At 41.5% G+C, this 21,164-nt stretch overlaps 1 protein-coding gene across 6 annotated transcripts in view; it reads left to right on the forward strand.

The window, feature by feature from the left end:
* The window catches only part of ARHGEF10 (Rho guanine nucleotide exchange factor 10), an 869,022-nt gene extending 856,047 nt beyond the window's left edge, over positions 1-12,975 (forward strand). For all 6 annotated transcript variants that reach the window (XM_085610812.1, XM_085610814.1, XM_085610811.1 and 3 more), the window contains one exon: positions 10,479-12,975. In XM_085610812.1, coding sequence (XP_085466938.1) covers positions 10,479-10,996 — 518 coding nt within the window. In that variant the 3' untranslated portion in view covers positions 10,997-12,975. The remainder of the gene's footprint in view (positions 1-10,478) is intronic.
* Positions 12,976-21,164: the final 8,189 nt, after the last annotated feature.

Genomic DNA, 21,164 nt, shown 5'->3' on the forward strand with positions numbered 1-21,164 from the left:
GAGAACAATGAGTTCCATGAAAGGGCAAGTCATGGGTGAAAGATTAATATATTTTTGAAGCAAAGCAAATGTAGGCATGGAAAATTAATTCCTCATGAGGCAGAGCCACCACTCACCTCACCTGCAGCTGTAAGTAAAAATTCGGTCACTCCCTTCTATGATCTCTCTTGAAGTCTAGGTGGCACTTTTTGGTACTCTATGTATGAATATCTGCTCTCCATACATAAGAATGGTGGCTTATAAATCGGCAAGTCAAGCAGCAGAAATCAGGCGAGCATATATTCAGTTTGGTACAGGATTAGACCTAGCCCTGAGGAAATATGTAGCCTACAGCCTGTGTCAATGAAAATCATATCATTGATGGCGGGGATTCACCATTTAGGTTCAGTCCTTGGAATTTGGAAAAAGAACAATTCCACTCCATGATAGTACATGTTCTGAGTTCAAAAACCCAATTGCTAAGGTTGGAACTGATTTCCCATCCAAAGAGAGGTGGCTGGGTAGAGCAGGCAATGCCCCACTTCTAGAATGCATTCTCTGGAATGCATGTATGGCTCCAGGCAGGAATACATCCCAACTGTCTACTCTGGTGGTAAACCCTGTGCCTTCCCTCAAAATACAACAAGCTGATGAGAGCGCATCTTGAGTTAATATCAGCCACTGGCGGTTGATTGGGCTGCATTCCTGTCCATTGGATTTCACTCACTAGTCTTCTCTAGACAGAGACCTGTCATGTTCAAATCAGTATTAGTTCTGATTACATAAAAATAGTCTAGCTGAACTGACAGGCCAGGTACCCTCCAGACAACAACACAAACAACACCAAAACAATATGGGCCTAATCGGGCCTCATAAGTAAGCTGCAGATTGAGTCCTGTGGCACAGTGATCAAGAACACACATATAGATAGTGGGAAATGGGCAATAGATGTTTTTATTCTGTGGGACACATCCTTTCTTCTTCTTACATGTACCATAATTACAAAAAGATGTTGAGTGTCAAAGTTAACCCCAATGGCAGTTGCACTAAAGCTTATTACTATGTTTACATCCACTCATATTCAGATGTTAGCGTTCAATTTTGCAAATCTAATATTCACAGTCAATAAAATATAAACAGGCCCCAAAAACTGCAGCGTTCACAGAACTTTATTGACACTGGCAGACTACGAAGCCGCTGCATCACCACCCCCCTCAAAAAACCTCTACCTCCAGTGAAGACCGAATTTGAGGGATATGTACTACATCCCCGCTCGAGAATACAGAATGGAAAGACTAGATTAGGAGTCGTCCTCATTTTGGGACACATCAAATCGCAATATGCAGCACTACATTTGTAGTATCCCTTCGGCTTGGACAAATCTCAAACTTACCCAAAAAGAGGAAATACAAGGGATCCTTTGAGACAAAAAAGGATGGTGTAGCTCCACATACAGCCAGAAACCTTTGTTCTAACTGAACTCTTTTTTAAATGTTGTCCATGATTTAGGTTCAGAGATAAATGCCTCTCTAGGTGAAGAGCATGAGGAGGAGGAGGGTTTTGGAGGAAGAGAATATAGTGTTAGAAGAGGAAAGGATAAGACAAACTTCAGTTGTGTATTAAGGAGAAAAGGCCTCCAATTTACATGATGCGTTCTATAATTCCAAAGGATGTACCATAAGATCAGGCCTTTTAAGAATCTGGTTTAAGTCATTTAAGTGAGGAGATTGACTTTAAAGACCGTGTTTAACCTGCTTTATTTGTTGGGAAGCAGCGGTGTTAGAAGGGGCATTGTATTATAATCAGATTTTGTTTTTGTTATCTGGATGTAGAACCCAATTATTGGTTGTAGTACCCTCTATAAGGAAAGACTCATTTTAGTTATCACATTATTTGTCTGTTGGTCATTCAGGCTGTGGGAAAGACACTGACTGGCAGGATATTTGATAATTGTCAAGGTAATCTATAAAAAGCAAAGACTGAGTGTAGCTTACTACCATCTTGAATAACTGGTAGTTCTAGTGATAGTTTCGCCAAAGGTGAAGAGATACTTAGTAAAACTGGAAGACAAAACTGTAACTAAGTTATACCAGATTGAATGGCTAAATACATGATGAGAATATAAAAGAAATGTACCTAGTGCAGTGCAAGAAATTTTGGGTACCACCATTGGTATTGTGGGAAAACAGTGTCTGACATTCTACCCAATCCTCTGTGACTGGGAAAGAGGACTTGGGAGAAGAGATGCCAGCTGTGAGACATTGTTTTAGGAGACCTACAACTACACAAGAATGATGCAGATGACACCACAGTACAAGCCCTAGACACCTTCCTCGGATCAAAAGGTTTCATTTAACATTGTAGAAATCAAACCAAGAACTATCAAAGCCCAGTGCCTCTCCGACGTGGAGACCTTGTCCAACTTCAAATGAGTATAAATGGACTTGCATCACACTACAAGATAGGCCTCTGAATACCCTGAAGGTCAACCCTCAGATTCGCCCCCTAGCTTCTCTCTACCTCTGACACTAGTGGATTCTCTATACTGACCCCCAAACCATGCCTACACTCCCCGACCCTCCAGTCCCAGGCAGGCAAACTCAGTTTCCAGTCCTACTGATCTACAGCCCAGCTAGCAACAATCCCTACTAGTAATGATACGATTGCTGCTAGCCATGCCACCAACTAGCCAACCATGCACACCAATGACCTCAAAGAACTTTGAAAGGTCAGCATCCCCATCAATGCTTTTCAGCACCCTGGGCCACCTTTGACCCCCAGGGATCCTGCTAGATCACCATGTTGACCTCCCCTCCTTAAACTCACTGCCATTTGTACTTCACTCCTTTCAAGAAGTGCCCGCTTTCCCCCATCACTACACACCTCACCATGATCTAACATAAATACCTAAGCCCTGTTAAACCCTAACCTTGTACTCCAACCACAGGTCAGCCTCAACACCAACTAGTGGTATCAGGGAAACCTAAAGGGACCTATACCCTAATCACCATCAGGATCCCATGCCCACCGCAAGTCCCTGTCAGTAATTCAATATACTCCTCACACCCTAACTTGTACTCACATGGCCATCCTCTGGAAAGACATGGCCATAATTCCTTCTGCTTTAAATTTCTGCCAAACCTCTCCAAGCATGCTGTGAAAAACAACAAACGCAAACTCCTAAAGAACACCCTGAAACACTAATAACCGACATCCATCACAGCACAACACATGAAGACTTCATAACGACCTCATTTTTTACACCATATAACTTGCCAAATGGGGAGCTAATTTCCTACAGAACCTACATATAACCAATGCCATCAACATCCCATATGGATCCATATCCTCATCACAAATGTTTGGTGGCGAACTGTGCATAACAATCTACAAAAACGGGACATCCTTATTCAAGTCACAGAGCACAATCTTTCTGTCTTTGACTGTCACTTCCCCCCCTCCACACCTTCCTATCCTCCTTCCTTAAACCCACCACCTCTCCAATCATTGCAGAACATTCCCTCTCTCCTTCTCCCCACCCAGCCGATCCCATCAACCCCATGCACTAACCCCCACTTCACCGCACACTCACCCTCTCCTTTCTCCAATCCCTCTAAATACCGCATCACAGTACAAGATCCACCCTTTCCCCTCATCAAGTCATATATCTCCTACACAATCAACCCAAACTACCACACATGATTCTCTCACCTACAACATCAGATGAGACCCAACCTCAACTCCTGCTCTAGCCTATGACTTCTACCAATCTACCTTACTCACTCCCTGTAAACCAACCACAACCCAACTGATCACAATCACCTGCCTGGAACTTTAGATCAACACTATCTTTACGTACAGACTTCAAGTCCAACCCCAGCTTTCTCCCTGATATGTCTACCACAAACCCACCCTCGAACATCTCAAACGCTACTACCTGGTCAACTGTCCCTCTCAAACAGTTAATCTCAAACCTAGACATGCCACTTCTGAAATGTCACAAAGTGAAGTGGAAGCCTTGAGCAGCTCATATGCCACTGACCCCAGCCAATCCTCCTACCCTATAACTTTGGTTTCCTCAGTGCATGCAGGATCCCTCACACCAATCACCCTCTGAGGCCACCAGCCCAACTCACCTCCATTCACCTTACACAATGTGAACTGAAATCAGAATCCATATTTTAAAAAAATCTGCCATTTGGCTAGAAGTAAGGCAGTAAAACAACGTAAGCCTGATGGTAATAGCGTAACATACCCCAGCAAAGCCATCAGGGGTCAGCTGCAAGAGGTCGTTCAAGCATGAGAGACCAAGTAGAATAGATGTACCCCAAAAAGGATACTATCACCCCACAGGTCCATGATAAGTGACGGATATCCTCATGGTCCGCCTGGCATTTAGGGCAACAATGGGATATGGAGGGTTCAAAATTTGCCAGAGCCTCAGGGGTAGTGTAACAGTTACCGTTTATGACGGTGGTTACCAGAAATAGGTTTAGTCTGTGTACAAGAGTAATACCAAGTTTTATGTGGGATAGGGATACCTAGGTCACGTTCCCATGCAGCTCTGGCCTTTTCCACACCAATAGATTTCAGTTGTAAGGAAGTGTGGTACAATTTGGAAATTATATGGCTGCTGTATGGAGAAGTGTTCCCCAATGTGAGTGGTGGGAAGTATTTAGTTTCGGTTGGATAAGTGGGTAACACCCTGCGCAGTGTGTTATGTAAATGATGGATCGTGAATATCTGCGTAAGGGTCAAATGACCTCCCTTAGCCATAGTGGAGCTGGGTTTGAGTACGCCATTTGTAAACAGGTCACCAGTGACCCATAAGTCATGTGAGTGAAGGGAACGCTGTACCAGGTGTTCTAGAGTAAGTGGGAGTCATAAATTCTTTATAAGTGGAACATGTGTGGAATAGACATTACCTCCACCTAGGTAGCACAGGAGTTTAAACCATGCCCAACTAGTAGTTGCGAGTGTCTGTATGGTATTGGGGTTACGCGGAATGCCCTGCAGCAATACGGTGAATATTTGGAAATGTTCCATCAGGTTTGAAGGAACGTCAAATGGGCATCCGTATGATACCAACAGTAAGCATAATGAGCCTGGGCTACATAGTAATAATGTTAAAGTTCTGGGACACCAAACACCGCGCTCATAGGGAAGTGTGAGGGTACAAGGCTGGGAACTGGCCATATGAGTCAGATGAGTAGCCCACTCAGAGAGATGGAAAAACTGCCAGTGAAGGCAATGGGAAACTTTAAAAATAAATGTATAAAACGTGACAGCACAATCATTTTAATGATTGCTGTGCATCCAGACATTGCCAGTGGGAGTTTGATCCATCACTCCACTTGCATATCAAGTTGTTCCATAGTGTGACCATAGTTGAGAGAAATTACTTCTGAGCAATCTCTATGAATATGAATGCCTAATTATTTGGTGGAGTTTGTGCAACACTGCAGGGAAATTCAAGGTCACAAGGCATAGTGGCATCTGGAAGCAGGAATAATTTGACAACCATCTTAATTTGCATGCTCCTAAACTGTTGGTCAGCAGCCAATAACGCCACTGAAATAGGGGAAACTATCCTACTCCATAAAATCGTCCCATGCTTTCGGACAGAAACCTGGCTCAACGACCGCTCATCTGCTATCATTGATCTCCTCACCCGACTTGGTTTCTCAATCATTCATTGCAACTACAAAGATCGTACCAGTTTTGGACTAGTGATCATAACAATAATGAACTCTGCCTAACACCCTTCCACACAGTGGAATACTTGACTTTTGAATACCTAGGAGGAACAGTTCTCTCCAAAGAACCCATCCCTTTGAAACTCCATACCATCTATCACCCTCTAGGTGAAAAACGTCAATTCCTAGAAGAACCAATGGACCTTATGACACTAAACTCCTTGAAGGGTCCCACAGACATTGTTTTAGGAGACCTACAACTACACCTGAATGATGCAGATAACACCACAGTACAAGTCCTGGGATCGAAAGGTCTCCCTCAACATTGTAAAAAGCAAACTCATAACAAAGGTTCTACCCCTGACTCTATAATCACCAACAATGCCACATCTCTCCACTTAATCCTTCCCATCGACTGGTCTGACCATTGCCTAATTCTTTTCAATCTCAGCATCAAATAAGCTATGCTCCCCTCCCAAAACCACCTGCTGAAGCACTGGATGGGAAACATACACCAACTCCAGCATTCAGAGTTAGAATCCCTTATCAGCTCCCAAATTATCTCCTCACCAGAACTGACCACCACTGATGAACTCATCGCCCACTACAATATAAAAATGACAGAACTTCTTGACTCCATCGCTCATCTTAAAACTAAAAAATTCAAGAAGTGCCCCCTCCAGATCATGGTTCAACACAAACCTTAACAATGAAAGCTGAACACTCAGACTAACGGAAAGAAAATGGGGAAATCAAATCTCTCTAGCCCATCATTCGCTCCTCCAAACTGAATGCCTAAAATATAAAAAAACACATCTATGGAGAAAAATCCCCTTTTTTCTACCCCAGCTGTTCCATTCCAAAAACTGTCCCAAAGACCTTTTCAAGATCATCAAAAACCAAACCTCTTCCATCTGTCAACATCCTATAGATGTCTCCAACAAACACTGTGAAGAGTTCACTATATTCTTCTCAGATAAAATAACAAATGTTGAACTCTAGTTGACCCCCCTCTCCTATTCTTCTCCTCCTAACCTACTAAAGATGACCCCACCTCCAATGTTGGCCCCCCACCTTCCCCTCACCAGCCAATGACAATCTCTACAATTCCACCCACTCTGAATACCAAAACACCACCAACAATCCACCTTCATTCAAAAAACAATACTACCCTGTCTGAATTTGAAAACATCTCTGAAAAGGAAGTCTGTGAAATACTGTCATACATGAAGCCAACCTCTTTGACCCTCTCCCCTCCTCTCTTGTCAAAAATCTCAGACACATCATCACTCCAACCTGAACTAATATCACCATCTTGTCCCTATCCAGTGGCTCCATGCAGGCCTCTCATAAACTTGGCGCAATCGCCCCCCTCATCAAGAAGCCTGATGCAGAACCCAATGTACTCATTAATTGCAGACCTGATACCAACCTTCCTCTGCTTGCTAAAACCATTGAAAAATGTGCCCTCTCTCTATTAAACAACCACATCGATAAATTTAACTTGCATGACACATTTCAATTCTGATTTAGGAAAGGCTGCAGTACAGAGACTGCAATCCTGAACATCACTGATGACCTATACAGATCCCTCGACAAGGGGGATGCCTGTCTACTAATACTCCTGGAGCTCTCAGAGGCCTTTGGTACAATCAACCATAGCATTCTTGTTAACACCTCTCACAACATGCTGGCATCAGTGGTACCATAGTACAATGGTTCTCATCATACCTGAACGAAAGATGTACCCATATCAAACTAAGTCCACATTGACAGCAACTCTAGTCAACCAAGGAGTCCCACAAGGCTCAATCCTATCCCCTGCCCTCTTCAAACTCTATATGAAACCCCTTACACTGATCCTGAAACAAGCTAGAATTTCCTATCGTCTTTATGCAGACAACACCCAAATCTATATCAAAATTGCATCACCTAATGCCTTCCAACACCTCAACAACACTGTCTCCTTGACACACACCGGGCTCACTAGCATCCACCTAAAACTAACCCCGCCCCAGAAAAAACGGAACTCCTCCTAATCCAGACTAAAATAAATCCCTACCCTATCCACAACTGGCTTGACAGCTTTACTGTACTAAAGTGTAAAATTTCTACATGCAACTCTTTAAAACTCTTGGGAATACTCTTGAAAAACCCTGAACATGAATGAACATTTCAACACCACAGCAGAAAGTGCCTTTTATATACAAACGCATACAGAAAATCAAACCATTTATTCCCCATGAACACCTGAAAACCGTATTCCAATCCCTAGTCCTCTCCAAGCTGGACTACGGCAACACAACGATCACTTGCACCCCATAAATCCACCGTCTGCCAATAAAGTCTACACTCAAAACAGAGGCTAGACTACTCTCTGGAGAGAGACGATTTGACCACATCACTCCCACCCTCAAGAAACTCAACTGACTACCATTTGAAGCGAGAAGTATATTTAAAACAACTCGCATAACCCACAAAGCCCTCTACTTTGAAAAACCAACCCATATCTCCAATAAACTCACACAAGCCATCCAAAAAAGACCTCTACAAAGCTCAAACAGACTTCTCATCCCTCCCAAATTCAAGGCAATCAAATCTCTCACTCAATCCTTCTTTAGAAACACCCCTAGAATTTTGAACGTCCTTCCTAAGAAACTCGGAGACAACCAATCCTACCTTTACTTCAGGAAAAACGTAAAACTATATCTTCTCAACAAATACCTAAACTATTTTGACCTACCTCGACCGACAAACACACAGCTCACTTTGATCTCTGTTCCCACCCCCTCTGTATACACCCCACACCACTATATTCTGTATTATTATTTACATCCCATTTGTACCTTATCTTTTGTAAATGACCAATGTTTCCTCCCAACAATGTTTATCTCCCTTCTGCCTTTTATTGTATTATTCTTTGCTTCCTACTTATGTTCTGCCACCTGCAATCAATGTATGTGTAATCCTTGTAACGCGCTTTGATGCCCTCGGGTCAAGTTTGTGCTATATGAAACTAAAAAATAAATAACGTGTATTTGTTGAGCGCACGTTCATCCATGGGCATCTTGGTGCTGAATTACAGATGTTTATTGTTACCCAACTCAATGGTACTCATTTTATGGACCTCAGAAGGATGAAAGGCTGAGTGGACCTGTCAGGATTTGAACCTGTGACCATGAGGTCAAACACAGGCCCCTATAGTGAATGCATTAGTCCACCAGACATCTGGCCATTAGGTAATATGACTGGTTAGGAATTTTGTAGGAGAATGTTTTGCCTCTTATTTCATTACCTACCAATATTAGAATTACAGTAATTCACAACTCATCACATTCCAAATATAATTCTCATCAGTACTGGTCAGATCACTCTTGACAGTGGAGTTCACATAATGTGATTGAGTGGATGCGCTGTTGACCGATTAACTATCAATTTTGGTATACCTTGTTGAACTACACTCTGTCTACTTCGTTGTAAAGTTTATGTGAAACTGCTGAGTGAATTTATGATATTTAGGTCTTGATTTCCACCACTTTGGTAATAATACTCTGATGTAATTATAGTCTTTACCAGTATAAGATCAAAATTCCACTCTCATTCCGTGCCTTCATGAAAAGTTACTGAAATCTTGACGCAGTCACTTTTCTTTCAATTGAACATTTTGAGTCTGATCTACAGAAGGATTTTTTCACTTGCAAAGCCTGCACTAAGCAAAATGGCAAGTTAAGCGAGTGCAAATGCTTAAAACCCAGTGTTTCAAAGTGAGACTGCGAGTCACAAATGGGGTTGTGACTCATAGTTTCTACACTGAGAATCCTAAATCTCAAGAAAAAGTGGGCAATAACTTGCAACGCCCCCCCTACTTTGTGACTCACAGGGAAATGTATCGATTGTGTGCAACTCCATTGGTCATAAACCATTGAAGAATGAGTAGCTCGTACAGCAGTTGGTAATCATTTTTATGGTGGAAGCTGTCGGTGATGGTAATCATTTGTATGGTGGAAGCTGTCGGTGATGGTCAGTTTTCACTTTGTAAATGATAGCTGCGGGCATCTATGGCAGCATGCCGCAGTCTTTGCGACCTCAGCATATAATCTCCCCTAGCAGTGCGCCACATCTTGCTGGCAGTCTCTGCCTCTTTACAAATGCAATTACAGGGATGGGATTTGTTGTGCCTTGCAAACTTGCTCTCAAAATTCACAACCATTTGTAAAGATTCACAGATGAGTCCTGCCTCATACATATCATTTGCAAAAAACAGTGCATGCCTTTTTTCCGTACTTTTTGTGCATCAAGCCATTGCGTACAATCACCAGTTGCAAAGATCTTTTTCGCAAGGTGTGCATCTCACCTCTTTTTTTAGTTTTGCAGTACTCACCACCAATATCATAAACACAGTACCTCACTACTCATCTCAGTCCAAATATCCTGATGAGTGCACTCTAATGTTGCTTTTTAAACAGCGGATTATATTTTTTGTTATGATTTTCCCTGATGTTATGTAACTTAAGTTTGCCACTGAAGTTGGAAAAGGCCACTTACCATTCATGGGATATGATATACATATTGTATCACTGTGCACATTCACTTGTTGGTGTTATTGTGGGGTTCTACAGCACAATGTAGTCTTTGATAGCTTGTGAATATTCATCCTAAAAATCCAGAAGCCTCCTCCCATCTTATGCCATTAGCATGGAAGGGGTCTGCAGCACAGTGTGCTGGGAAAAACGTTAGTTTTATTGGAATTGTATGTGAGCATGCTTTCCATCATCATTTATATATTTTTATTTTTTCTTACAGGAAGAGGGATGGTTTCTTATCACGCTCATAATGGTCCTGTAAAGTTCCTTGTCATGGCAACGTCCGTAGGCAAGAAAACAAGACGGAAATCCAGCAACAATATGATGGCCAACCCAGTGTCGAAAGAAGAAGATCAAAAAGATTCTCATGTCCAGCAAAATGAGGGACCACTGTCTGTGTCCGCAGGCAACGATGATAGTGCAGTTTGGCTCAGTGGCTCTGTAGTTTCAATCCAAAAAAGTGACTTGTCTTCCTCGAGTAGCTCTTTGACTTCATCCCACATATCCAACCCACTGGAAAATGGCCCTGAGGATGGGACCATTTATGAACTTTTGAATGATCCAGGTATATCTCTTCAAAAAAATAAACAGCGGTCCAAGAAAATGAGTGGAAGTTCTGTTATAGTAATCTCTGGAGGTCAAGGACACAAGAAAGTAAACAAGAAGTTAAAGCCCCAACGACAAGAGGAGCAGGTCTCCTCTGTGATGGTGTGGCAGATCCCGCTGTTACATGTATAGCTCTACAGTTGATGTCACACGGTGCCTTTACAATCTGTCTTAGTGTCTGTAGGATGTGGTTGTCCTGCTACAAGTTTAAATTTCAAGTTGATTGTTTTAGCCTGATTTGCTGCAGAGTTCCAGAGTGATACAAATAACTCACAACTATATAAATGTTAGTGTATTAATCTTTGGAATTACTTGCTTACATCTGTATCATTCCTTGGTTCAGCGATTGCCAAATTTTAAATGGAAAGTCAGGGTTTACCTACCAATAAAGAGCAGACATCTTACAACTAGTTCTCCATTTTCAGTGTACTATCCTAAAGGCAAAATGTCCTTACAAATGTAGTAATGAAAGTACTCCATTACTGAATAATATGATGGCCTGGAAGGTACTTGTTTTAGGTAACTAAATGGGAAAGAGATAAATCTGCCACTAAATAGAGAATACAACTGAAGGTACTTAAAACTGTTCTTTTTTTTTTCTCAAACATATTGAAGAATTGTTGTGTACTTGCACTATTTGCATTTATAGCAGGAAAAATGTTTGCCAAAAAAGTTTGGGGTTTGGAGAACAGATTTTTCATTTGTGGTTCTTGCTTGCAAGGCATTCTTAATTTTCTCACACTCATCCAACTGTGAACAGCTGATGAGGAATGATGCCTTTGAGCACAACCTGTTCCTCCCTGACTTTTGTTATACTTTGGTACTCTCTGTAACTGGCGAAAAGTTTACAGCGTCAATGTAACTTTCAATTTTATTTTGGTGTTATGGTTTTGATAACAAGGCTTTTTCCCCCTACCCCTCGAAACTAAAGAGAATCACAAAGAGAAAACTATACATATACACTGATTGGTAAAGAGGAGACATATTGTTTATCTATGGTGCAATGTATTGTGCACACTCTCTTACAAATGTAAATATAAATATATAAATCTATGTATATGTATATAAACTCACAGATTTGCCTATACTATGATTACATCAATGTGTCTGCCAAATGACTTTTGTCACTGTTATGAGAGTGATAAGGATTTGTTTAAAAGAATAAGAGGCAGGCCCTCAAGTAAGTCACAAAGTCACTTCTCAAATCATTGACAACAAGTCACATAATTTGCTGCTTACTGGCACATGTATGGTTTATCCCTTGTATAACAATAATATTGAATACATTACATTTTTTTGAACTTTACAGTTTCTCAAATATAAATTGTGATGGTAAAAGGATAGAAGGATACTCCCAGTTTAAACATTTAAAGTAAAGCTGGCATCTATAGAACAAACAATCTTACACATAAGATACCCAGAACAATACATTTTGAAATGTTGTTTTGTTCCATTTCAAAATCCACATTGTACAATGTTTTATGACTGCTGCTAAGTGTTAGGCATTTTTTTTCACTGTCCAGAGTTTCTGCATTATAATGTTTGGGGAGAAGTTGTTCCTGGTGTTTTACTTTTGTACTCAATTGAAATAAGACACGTGCACGTTTTTGTCATATGCAGCTTTAATATGTTTGTCAACTGAAAATCAGTGTAAAGTGAGGACCATTTAATCATTCTGCTTAATATTTTTGGCTTTTTCGGATGTGCTTGCCTGCTGTTGCAACCAGACGTGGACCAGACTTGGGGATGGGGGCTTTGTTTATTAAATGATTTCATTGTTATTGACCACATTCATAGGCCTCCTTGCCCAAGCAATAAAAATATGTGAAGTCAGATTAAAAGCTGTTACTATGTCAAGTTCTCCCATAAATCTCTGGCTGCTGGAAGTCTTTTCTTTTCTGGTGCCATTATACAAAGTCTGGTGTTGGTTTTCCCCAAAAAGAATTTAGGAGTAGTGGGGGAATAGATGTACGGTTCACCTCTGTGCATTCCGTTCAACTTGTTTTTAAAGTCATCTAAGGTTACATCAGATTGGTACAGTCATTAAAAATGTAATCCAAGAATGTCTGAATTTATATGCCATTCATGCTAAATAAAATTTCAGATACAAATAGAGAGACTCGCAAGCAAAGTTAAGGGACTGTGCCTTTTGCACAGCTTTATAATAATGGAGTGATGTTCTATAGCTGGAAAATCTCCTATAGGGAGAACACAGCAGTTATTTTGAACAGAAATGATAATTGCTACCTATTTGTGTTTCTTTTGGGATCAATGCATTCCAGTACCTGGTAGCTCTATGTCTTTCTAATATAAACCACCTCACTCCTTTCTTAAGCTTTGTATAGCTGGGAGTTATGGACAAAAAGGTTAATTGACAGATATATTTTGTGGTTGACTTTCTACTAAGTACTGGACCTTCATTGAAATCAAACTTTTTTTTCCTGGTCCTGTTGGCTAGCTTATTGCCTGGCGTAGTGAGACAGAATCAAGAAAATTCGTTATTTTCTGAAAAATCATCATTACTCCGAGTCTAGGTCTTCCTCTTCACAGCCCTTAGTGGTTGAACATTTCCCACCCCATAGCGGACTTTTACTAACCCCTCTATTGTGTAAAATGGTAATTGTTACGTTGTTTCCAGTTGTTTATTATTTATTATGATTCGAAACTCCAGAGAGTTCCACATAAAGAATACACTGAAAAGTGCGAATAACAAATCTTACAATTATTAATAAACAAGATAAAATGCATTCCATAAGCTAACAGTATAGGAATCTCACAATTGATTATGTAGACAACAGATTACATAGCAGCAGCAAGCAGAATAAAAACACACTCCACTTATAATGGAAGTCCTTAACTTGTAAAGTACAAGTGTGCTAAACATATTTGGGAGGAATGTGAAACCTGACCAATATGCAAAATACAATAGGAACAATTGTGCAATTCTAATACAGTATATCATAATTATCCAGTGTAATCAGCTTCAGGCATTCTTAATGCTATAATAGTTTCAACAATGCAATTCTTATTACCCTAAAGATCTACTTATATTATGCTAATGTTATTACCCTGAATGACCATAGTCAACATGCGTACAACTGAGAACAGTATGATAATCCTATCTAAAAAATGTTTAAAATCGGTTTGAAAAAGGGACATGTTTTGGAACTTGCTGATTCAAAGGGTGGGGTCAAAAGACAATTTCGGGCCTCCACTGCTGAAGTAATATCGTACTTTAAGAACACTGGTCTTAACATCCTGCGTCATAGTGGCTGTAGTAAGGGCAGACAAATAACATATGGTTTAAATCTTGCAACGGGTTTCCAAAAAGGTCATAGAGCCTATCTTTCCTAGCTAATCTTTCCCATGCTCCTGTTATAATTCGTAAGGGGAGCAAATTCAGCCTTAATAGCAAGATGGTTTTATGCACCCCATGGAGAAGCTTCTAAAAAACATACGATTGAGGTTTTTTGCACATGCTACTCTCCAATATTATGTAATTCCTAGTGTGCCGAGAATACAGTACAATATCTCTTTAAGGACTAACTTCATAGATTGTTTTTTTAATTAAAGTTTTCAAAGCCTGCTTTGAAAGAGGGTCAGCTTCAATTCTAAAAGCAGTACTTTTTCCCTTCAAGCGAGAGAAAATTTCATGTTTTAAGGCAGCCTGTATGGAACTCCCATCACTATTCAATATACTTTTACCCTACCTTAGGTCTCCTGCCATAGCCAACACGTTGGTCGAGAGAAGCCCGAATTTCAACCGGATAGCCATTGTAGCAACTGTATGGTTCAGGTTACAATTTGGCAGCAAATGTGCCCTTCCACCTTCTCAAAGAAATCCCAGTTGATGCTTCTCATCAACTGCTGCACAAGCGTAACATTATGAGGGTGGAATTTTAATCTGATATACTGCTAAAACATGGGTGAAGGGTCTTTGTCCACAACATCTATATAGCCTGCCAATTGCAAAGGCCTGAGATATTACCTTACTTCTGCACTGACTAATGTGATCACTGCTAGAGCAGTTGCTTGAGAAAGTTCTATCAAATACGGGTGCAACTTCATTGCTTCCAGCCTATCTTTCCCCAAGAAGCAGTGCAAATCTTTCCTAACCCTACATTTCTGGGACCTAAAAACCATGATTTTACTCTTAGAAATGTTTACTTCTAGGAAATATTCATCAGCATAGTTGCCTTACTCATTAAGATGCCTCTGTAAGCCTATCGGAGTTAAATATAACAGAATGGCATCTTCCGCATACAGTAAGCAATGAAGTTTCATTATTCCTTACTTTAGTGTCCCCCTCCTTGCAATGCCCCACCCTACTAGGCAAGTCATTAATATAAAGGGAAAAAATAAGTGGTGTTCAAAAGCATGCTTTCTTCAGCCCATAATGGGTTTCTACTTTGCTCGACAAACCCTGGGTCCCTCCCATGAGGACCTGAGTCCAAGTGAAGAAAGCAGTGCAATAACTAACCTGAGCAAATGTGTGGGCATCCCCATGGCAGCCAATCATGCCAAACGCTGTAGAGAAATCTATAAAGGCAGCACATAAGGCTATACCCTTACCTACTGGGTACTTTTCAATCAAGATTTTCAGAGCTGTGATGTTATCTAAAGTACCACAGTGCTTGCGAAAACATGCTTGCTCCACAGAAACAAGGCTGTTGCCAAAAGCCCAATCCTGGAGGTTTAATAGTATACTCTTGGCAAACAATTTTCCTATCGCATCCAATAATGCGACCTGCCTAACACCAGCAGGAGAGGTTTTAGGACCCTTTTTGTATAAAGGTACCACAATGCTTCCTTTTCAAGAGGACAAAGTAGTCCCATGAACATGATGGAGAAAGGAGGCCCATACAGAGATATATATTACTTAATAAGGGATATCGGGAAATTGTACAGGCCCATCGCCCCCGAAACCCTGGGGTGGCAAACTGCCCTAAAGAACGATGATGGATTCAACCCAGATCTGTGACTGGGGGTGAGTTTCTGAAAACTTCAGTGCTCCGTCCATCATCTCCTTGTCTTTGTTGTGTTCGCCCTAAGTTGGCAGGGTATGCCCAGACGTGGGTCTATTGCTCACTTTGCCACTGGATTCAAGCTAGCCTGGCTGATGAGGGCTGTTAGCCTGAAACCGGTACCAGAATGTTTTTTTCCAGTCCAGAGAAGACATTGGCTTGGCAGTTTGGGCTGGACTGTTCCCATGAGGCATAGGGTCAAGACTGATTTGCATATAGCTGTGTCTGAACTGGGGTGACAAAGTGAGCTAAAGAACGATGATGGATTTGACCCAGATCTGTGACTGGGGGTGAGTGTCAAGAACGGTAATTTGTGTGCTTCCATGGTTCCCCCTTTGTCAGTCCGCAAAAGGAAACTACTTAGTTACCCCTGGGGTCGGCTGCTTTACTTCCCTTCTTTCAGACGTTCTAAAGGAAGATTAGTCTGCCAAAAAACCACTACCAACAGGGCGCCCGTTCGCGGAGCGATCTAGTTGGTTAGCGGTCTAGTGTTTTGTAAATAGCTTTCAAGAACGTGCGCGCGTTCCCTGACCGCGACGCACTTCAACTGTCGTTATCTGTGAGGAGGCTGTGTCGTTTTGTTCTCCCACAGAATTTCTGAAAGACTCGTTAGGGGCGAGAGATTTAGTGAGTCTTCGCTGCCTAATTATATCAGGTAGTGGTGTATTGTCTGCCGCTGCCGGAGAAACCTGAAAATTCCTGATATTTCCAGTGAGTGGAAATTCGCCTGTGCAACAACCAGCAGAGACAGTCTTGAATGTCTATCGAGGCAAGAACTTTTCAGTCAGAGCAAGTAACTGATATTTCCTGGTGAGTGGAAAAGGTACAAACGTGCTTGGGTCAGAAGCAGTAGCGCGTATGAAGCATGCAGCAAGTTAGAGACTTACAAGGCTATTAGAACATCATTTGCAGTGCTCAATAAGAGTAGGAAAAAAAAATCATTTGCTGTCTTCAGTCGCTAATTGACTTAATTTAATTCTTGGATTTGGTGACTGACAGTATCAAAAAAGAGCACCGTACAGTCTTCTATTACTTCCAAGTTGCTGCGCAGAAATCCTTCTAAATACTGCAGGCAGATAAGGAGCAACTTCTTCAAAGTTCTGTATGTAGAAATATATATATATATATATTATGCTTACCTTCAATTTGCCGCAACAGCTAATCATCAATCAGCAGTGCCCCAGCTCAGCAAGGTCTAATGATATAACTGCAACATAAATAGAGAGAGGCAAATCCACAGTAAGATCCAGGTAAAGGAGAAGTATTGAGGGAGAGGGTAGCTAAGGTATTTTGGAGGGAACATTCAATTAATCATTTGTTAATTGTATTTACAGACGCCTGAGCAACCCACATAAGAGTCCAGGAGAAGCAGGCGTAGCTGTGGAGTCTCTCTTGTTATCCCATTCCCCTTTCCCCCGTTTTGCTGGAAGTAAATTTATTTCGCTGTAGCGAGGCGGGGGTGCTGGGAAGATTGTCTCGCGTTTGAGTCCAGGCCTTCTTGTTCGGCTGCTCCTGTGGAGGTATAGAATTTCAGGTGCGTGGTACCTTCTTTCGCTTGTTCTTGACAGTGAGTGTCTGAAAAATGTCAGCGCTCCGTCCATCATCTCCTTGTGTTTGCAGAATATAAGGCTATACCCTTACCTACTGGGTACTTTTTAATCAAGGTTTGCAGAGCTGTGATGTTATCTAAAGTACCACAGTGCTTACGAAAACATGTTGACAGTGGTAAGGGTTTGATTGTTTGGAGGAAGCTTGGCGCTCAAGCGTGTACGTGGTTTAGTCAAGTGAACAAAGGTGTCCGGTGCCACTAGGTCAGGGGGGACAAACCCAATGAAATTACCCCTGCAATGCGTAGGTCAAGACCTACAACAAATACTGAAAGTGAAATCCTGTGCACACGTATGGATAATTAGCTGGTTCTGTATGTATTCAATAAGTGCCAGAAGGAGTCAGACAGATTCTTAATAATGGATAAACAACGGTCGACATCAGGCGTGTTGTGTGCAAGATTCCTTTTAATGAGAAATTTCACTTCAATGTACAAAAGAAATTGATCAGCCGACACGTGTTTCGTCACAACGTGTAGCTGTTGTGACTCATCAGGGCTAAGGAAGGAAAAGGGGATAGGGAAAAATAAATGCAAATAAATACAAAATGACCACAAAGGATTAAAAAAGTATAAATAATAATAAATGGAGCCATGGCAACAGTCAAATGATGTAAGCCAAGAAAAGGAGAATGTCAAAAGACCGGCTCGACATATGGTGTCGGTGAGGGAGAACGGAGGATTCTACGGAGTGCTGGGAAAGGGGTGCCAAATGAAACAATTGGTCAAGCAAGTTCGTGGTCAACGAAAAAGGAGGGTGTAAACAAGTGAAGCAGGCAGAATGTTGTGAACATAAGATTCACCGTGTGAAGACTACGTCTTGTCCGAATGAGTAAATTGGTGTCTATGATGCAAAACAAAAAATTATAACCGTGGAACGATTACATATAAAAGGAAAGAATAAGCAAGTGCCTGTTACCGGCAAGGTGGAAGATAAACGTAGTGAAGTAAGAGGTCGTAAAACGTGTCTACTACAGTCTAGTGATCCAATATAGGAGAGGTGCGAGGGCAGTAGTGGTATAAGCTAAACGTAGTGAGTCATGCCAGTGACAGGGTATATAAAGGCATGAGAAATGATTCATCACAGAATGCGATCAACTAATGAGAAAATTCATCAAGTAAATACATCAAATGGTGGAAACAGTCAAGGACGAAAAAACAGTCAAGTTGGGAGCACATGTTGATCTGGAAACGACCAGAAGGTCACAATGGGAAAAAAGACCCAACATTAAACTAGGAAAACTGAGTCATTTGAGAAAGGTGACGGTACAGAACGATGATAATCATGGTAAGAGCAAGAAGCGTATATAACAGGAAACTGAAACAAAGTCAAAATTGTGACACACAATGCAACAGTAAGTGATTGATGAAGTCAGTGACGCGAGTTAAACGAAACAAATACATGGCAGGTTCAGGGCACCAATTATTAAGTAAAACAGGATACCATGCTAATGAGAGAAACATCCTGGATAGAAAAACAGTAGAGAAATGTGACAGGAGCACAGAATAAGTTGTGAATAGAAGAAAAAGAGTGAGGGAAGTGGCAGCTACCTGTACGGGAGTAAATGTATATGTCAAAAGGACCTCAGTACGAAGTCACTCGAGGAGAAGGACCCGCTGAGGGAACGGCGGGAACTTGGATCGCACGGATAACGCTAAAATAGCAGGATCTGTAACCATAGGGAGACAGGGAAAGTGGATTAGTACAGGTAGATTCACTGTAGGGAAGGGGAAAGACTGTGTGGTGCATGGCCTTACCGGTTGAAGAGCGATCTCGGGTAACGGATCAGCTCGCGATTCCAGGGTGCGGAATGGTGAGTATCGGTAGGACCGGAAGTTAAATAGTCTTCAAGTTTCGAAAACAACTAGAGCGGCTGATGGGGTTTCCGGTTGAAGACCGGAAGTGAGGACGCAGGTTAGCGTTAATGGGTCAAATGGTGCAAATAAGTCAAAAGCATGTCAAAGAGGGATAGAAGGTCCATAAGGTGAAAGACACAACAGGAGTGACATTTAACCGTGTAAGGTGAAAACGAGATAAGAATAATGAATGTGAAAAATGAGTGTGAAGGAAGATCAATCAAGATAAAGAGGGGAAACAAGGGTGGTACGAAAATGAGATTGTAACAAGAATAAACTTGGACAGTAGATAGGACCAAACATGTAAAATTAGAGTGAAAAGGCCACTGAGGGTCAGTGACCATGATCTAAAATATCAACAAATGCATGATATAAACACCTGAAACGAGCAAAGGAGAGAAAATTAAACCAGAAATGCACATATGAGTAGGGTAAATAACCCCAGTAAAACCGTAATTAAGTGGGTAAGAGACAAAATAAACATCACTGGGTTCAGAGATATACGAAGCTAATATGCAGCTGGCGGGCCAGAAGGGCTAAGCAGATAGAGTTACATGATAAGGCAGAAAACATAAGGTATGAAGAGTCAGGACCCTAAGAAGTACTGAAGCTCGTGGTCAATGTTAAGACCATGTTTGACAGACTGAAGACGCATGATCCATGATGCTTCCTGTCTTCTCAGTCTTAATTCACGGTTACCACCCCTGACACTATTTTTGGCAGTGTCAATTCCAAAAAAAGTCAGGCTTTTGCGTGGTCCTTGAGTTTTGCATGTAGCTATGTGCGAAGCCATGGGGTACTTTGCATCTTCGTTGTGCATAGCTCTGACATGTTCGCTGATGCGTTCTTTTAGTGGTCTGATCGTACTTCCCACATATTGTAATTTACAGGTGCATTGCAGAATGTAAACGACAAAATTGGTATTGCAGTTAATGTTAGTCGTGATATTGTATTTTTTGCCATTCCATCCACTGAAATCCTTGGTGCCATTCATGGCCCATTTGCATGTTCCACAGCTTCCACATTTGAAAAAACCGACCGTGTGACTGGTTAGCCATGAGGAGGTTGGAGCTGAGCGTGGTGTGGTGGGGCACAGTCTGTTTCCAAGGGTTCTTCCTCTTCTGAAAGTAATTTGTGGGTGTGCTGTTATGTTGTTCCTTAGCGATTTGTCGGTCAGTAGAGTGTTCCAATGTTTATTGAAGCTTTTGCGTATGGTGGTGCTGATTGCATTGTACTCAGTAATGAGTCTCACGGTTTGTTTGTCTGTTTTTTTAGAGGTTTTGGGTTGTAAGGTCATAGCTCTTCGGATGTTTTTAACCCTGTTAGTTGCCTTCTTGATGATCAAGGGTTTATAGCCGCGTTGACAAAATCTGTGTTGCATGTCAATAAGACAGTCTTTGAATTCAGAATCTTCGCTACAGTTTCTCCTGGCCCTGGAGAACTCTCCGTAGGGAATAGTTCGTATTTGATGCAGAGGATGGGCACTGCTTGCGTGAAGAATTGCGTTACAAGACGTTTCTTTGCGGAACAGTTTGCTGTGTAGGGTGTCATTTTTCACGTATAGTTCAATGTCAAGGAAAGAGACACAGTTGTTACTGGCTTGGCATGTGAATTTCATGTTCATGTCGTTGGAGTTAAGATAGTTACAGAAGGAATCGAGTTGATCTTGTGAGCCTGACCAGAATAACAGGCAGTCGTCAATGTACCTTCCCCAAAAGACGATGAAATCCGTCCATTGGGCTGCTTTCTTCCCCCACAGCCAGTCAGTTTCCAGTGCTCCCATGTACAGGTTGGCAAAAGATGGTGAGAATTT

This window comes from Triturus cristatus, chromosome 6, assembly GCF_964204655.1.
Source record: "Triturus cristatus chromosome 6, aTriCri1.1, whole genome shotgun sequence".
Taxonomy (NCBI): Eukaryota; Metazoa; Chordata; class Amphibia; order Caudata; family Salamandridae; genus Triturus; species Triturus cristatus.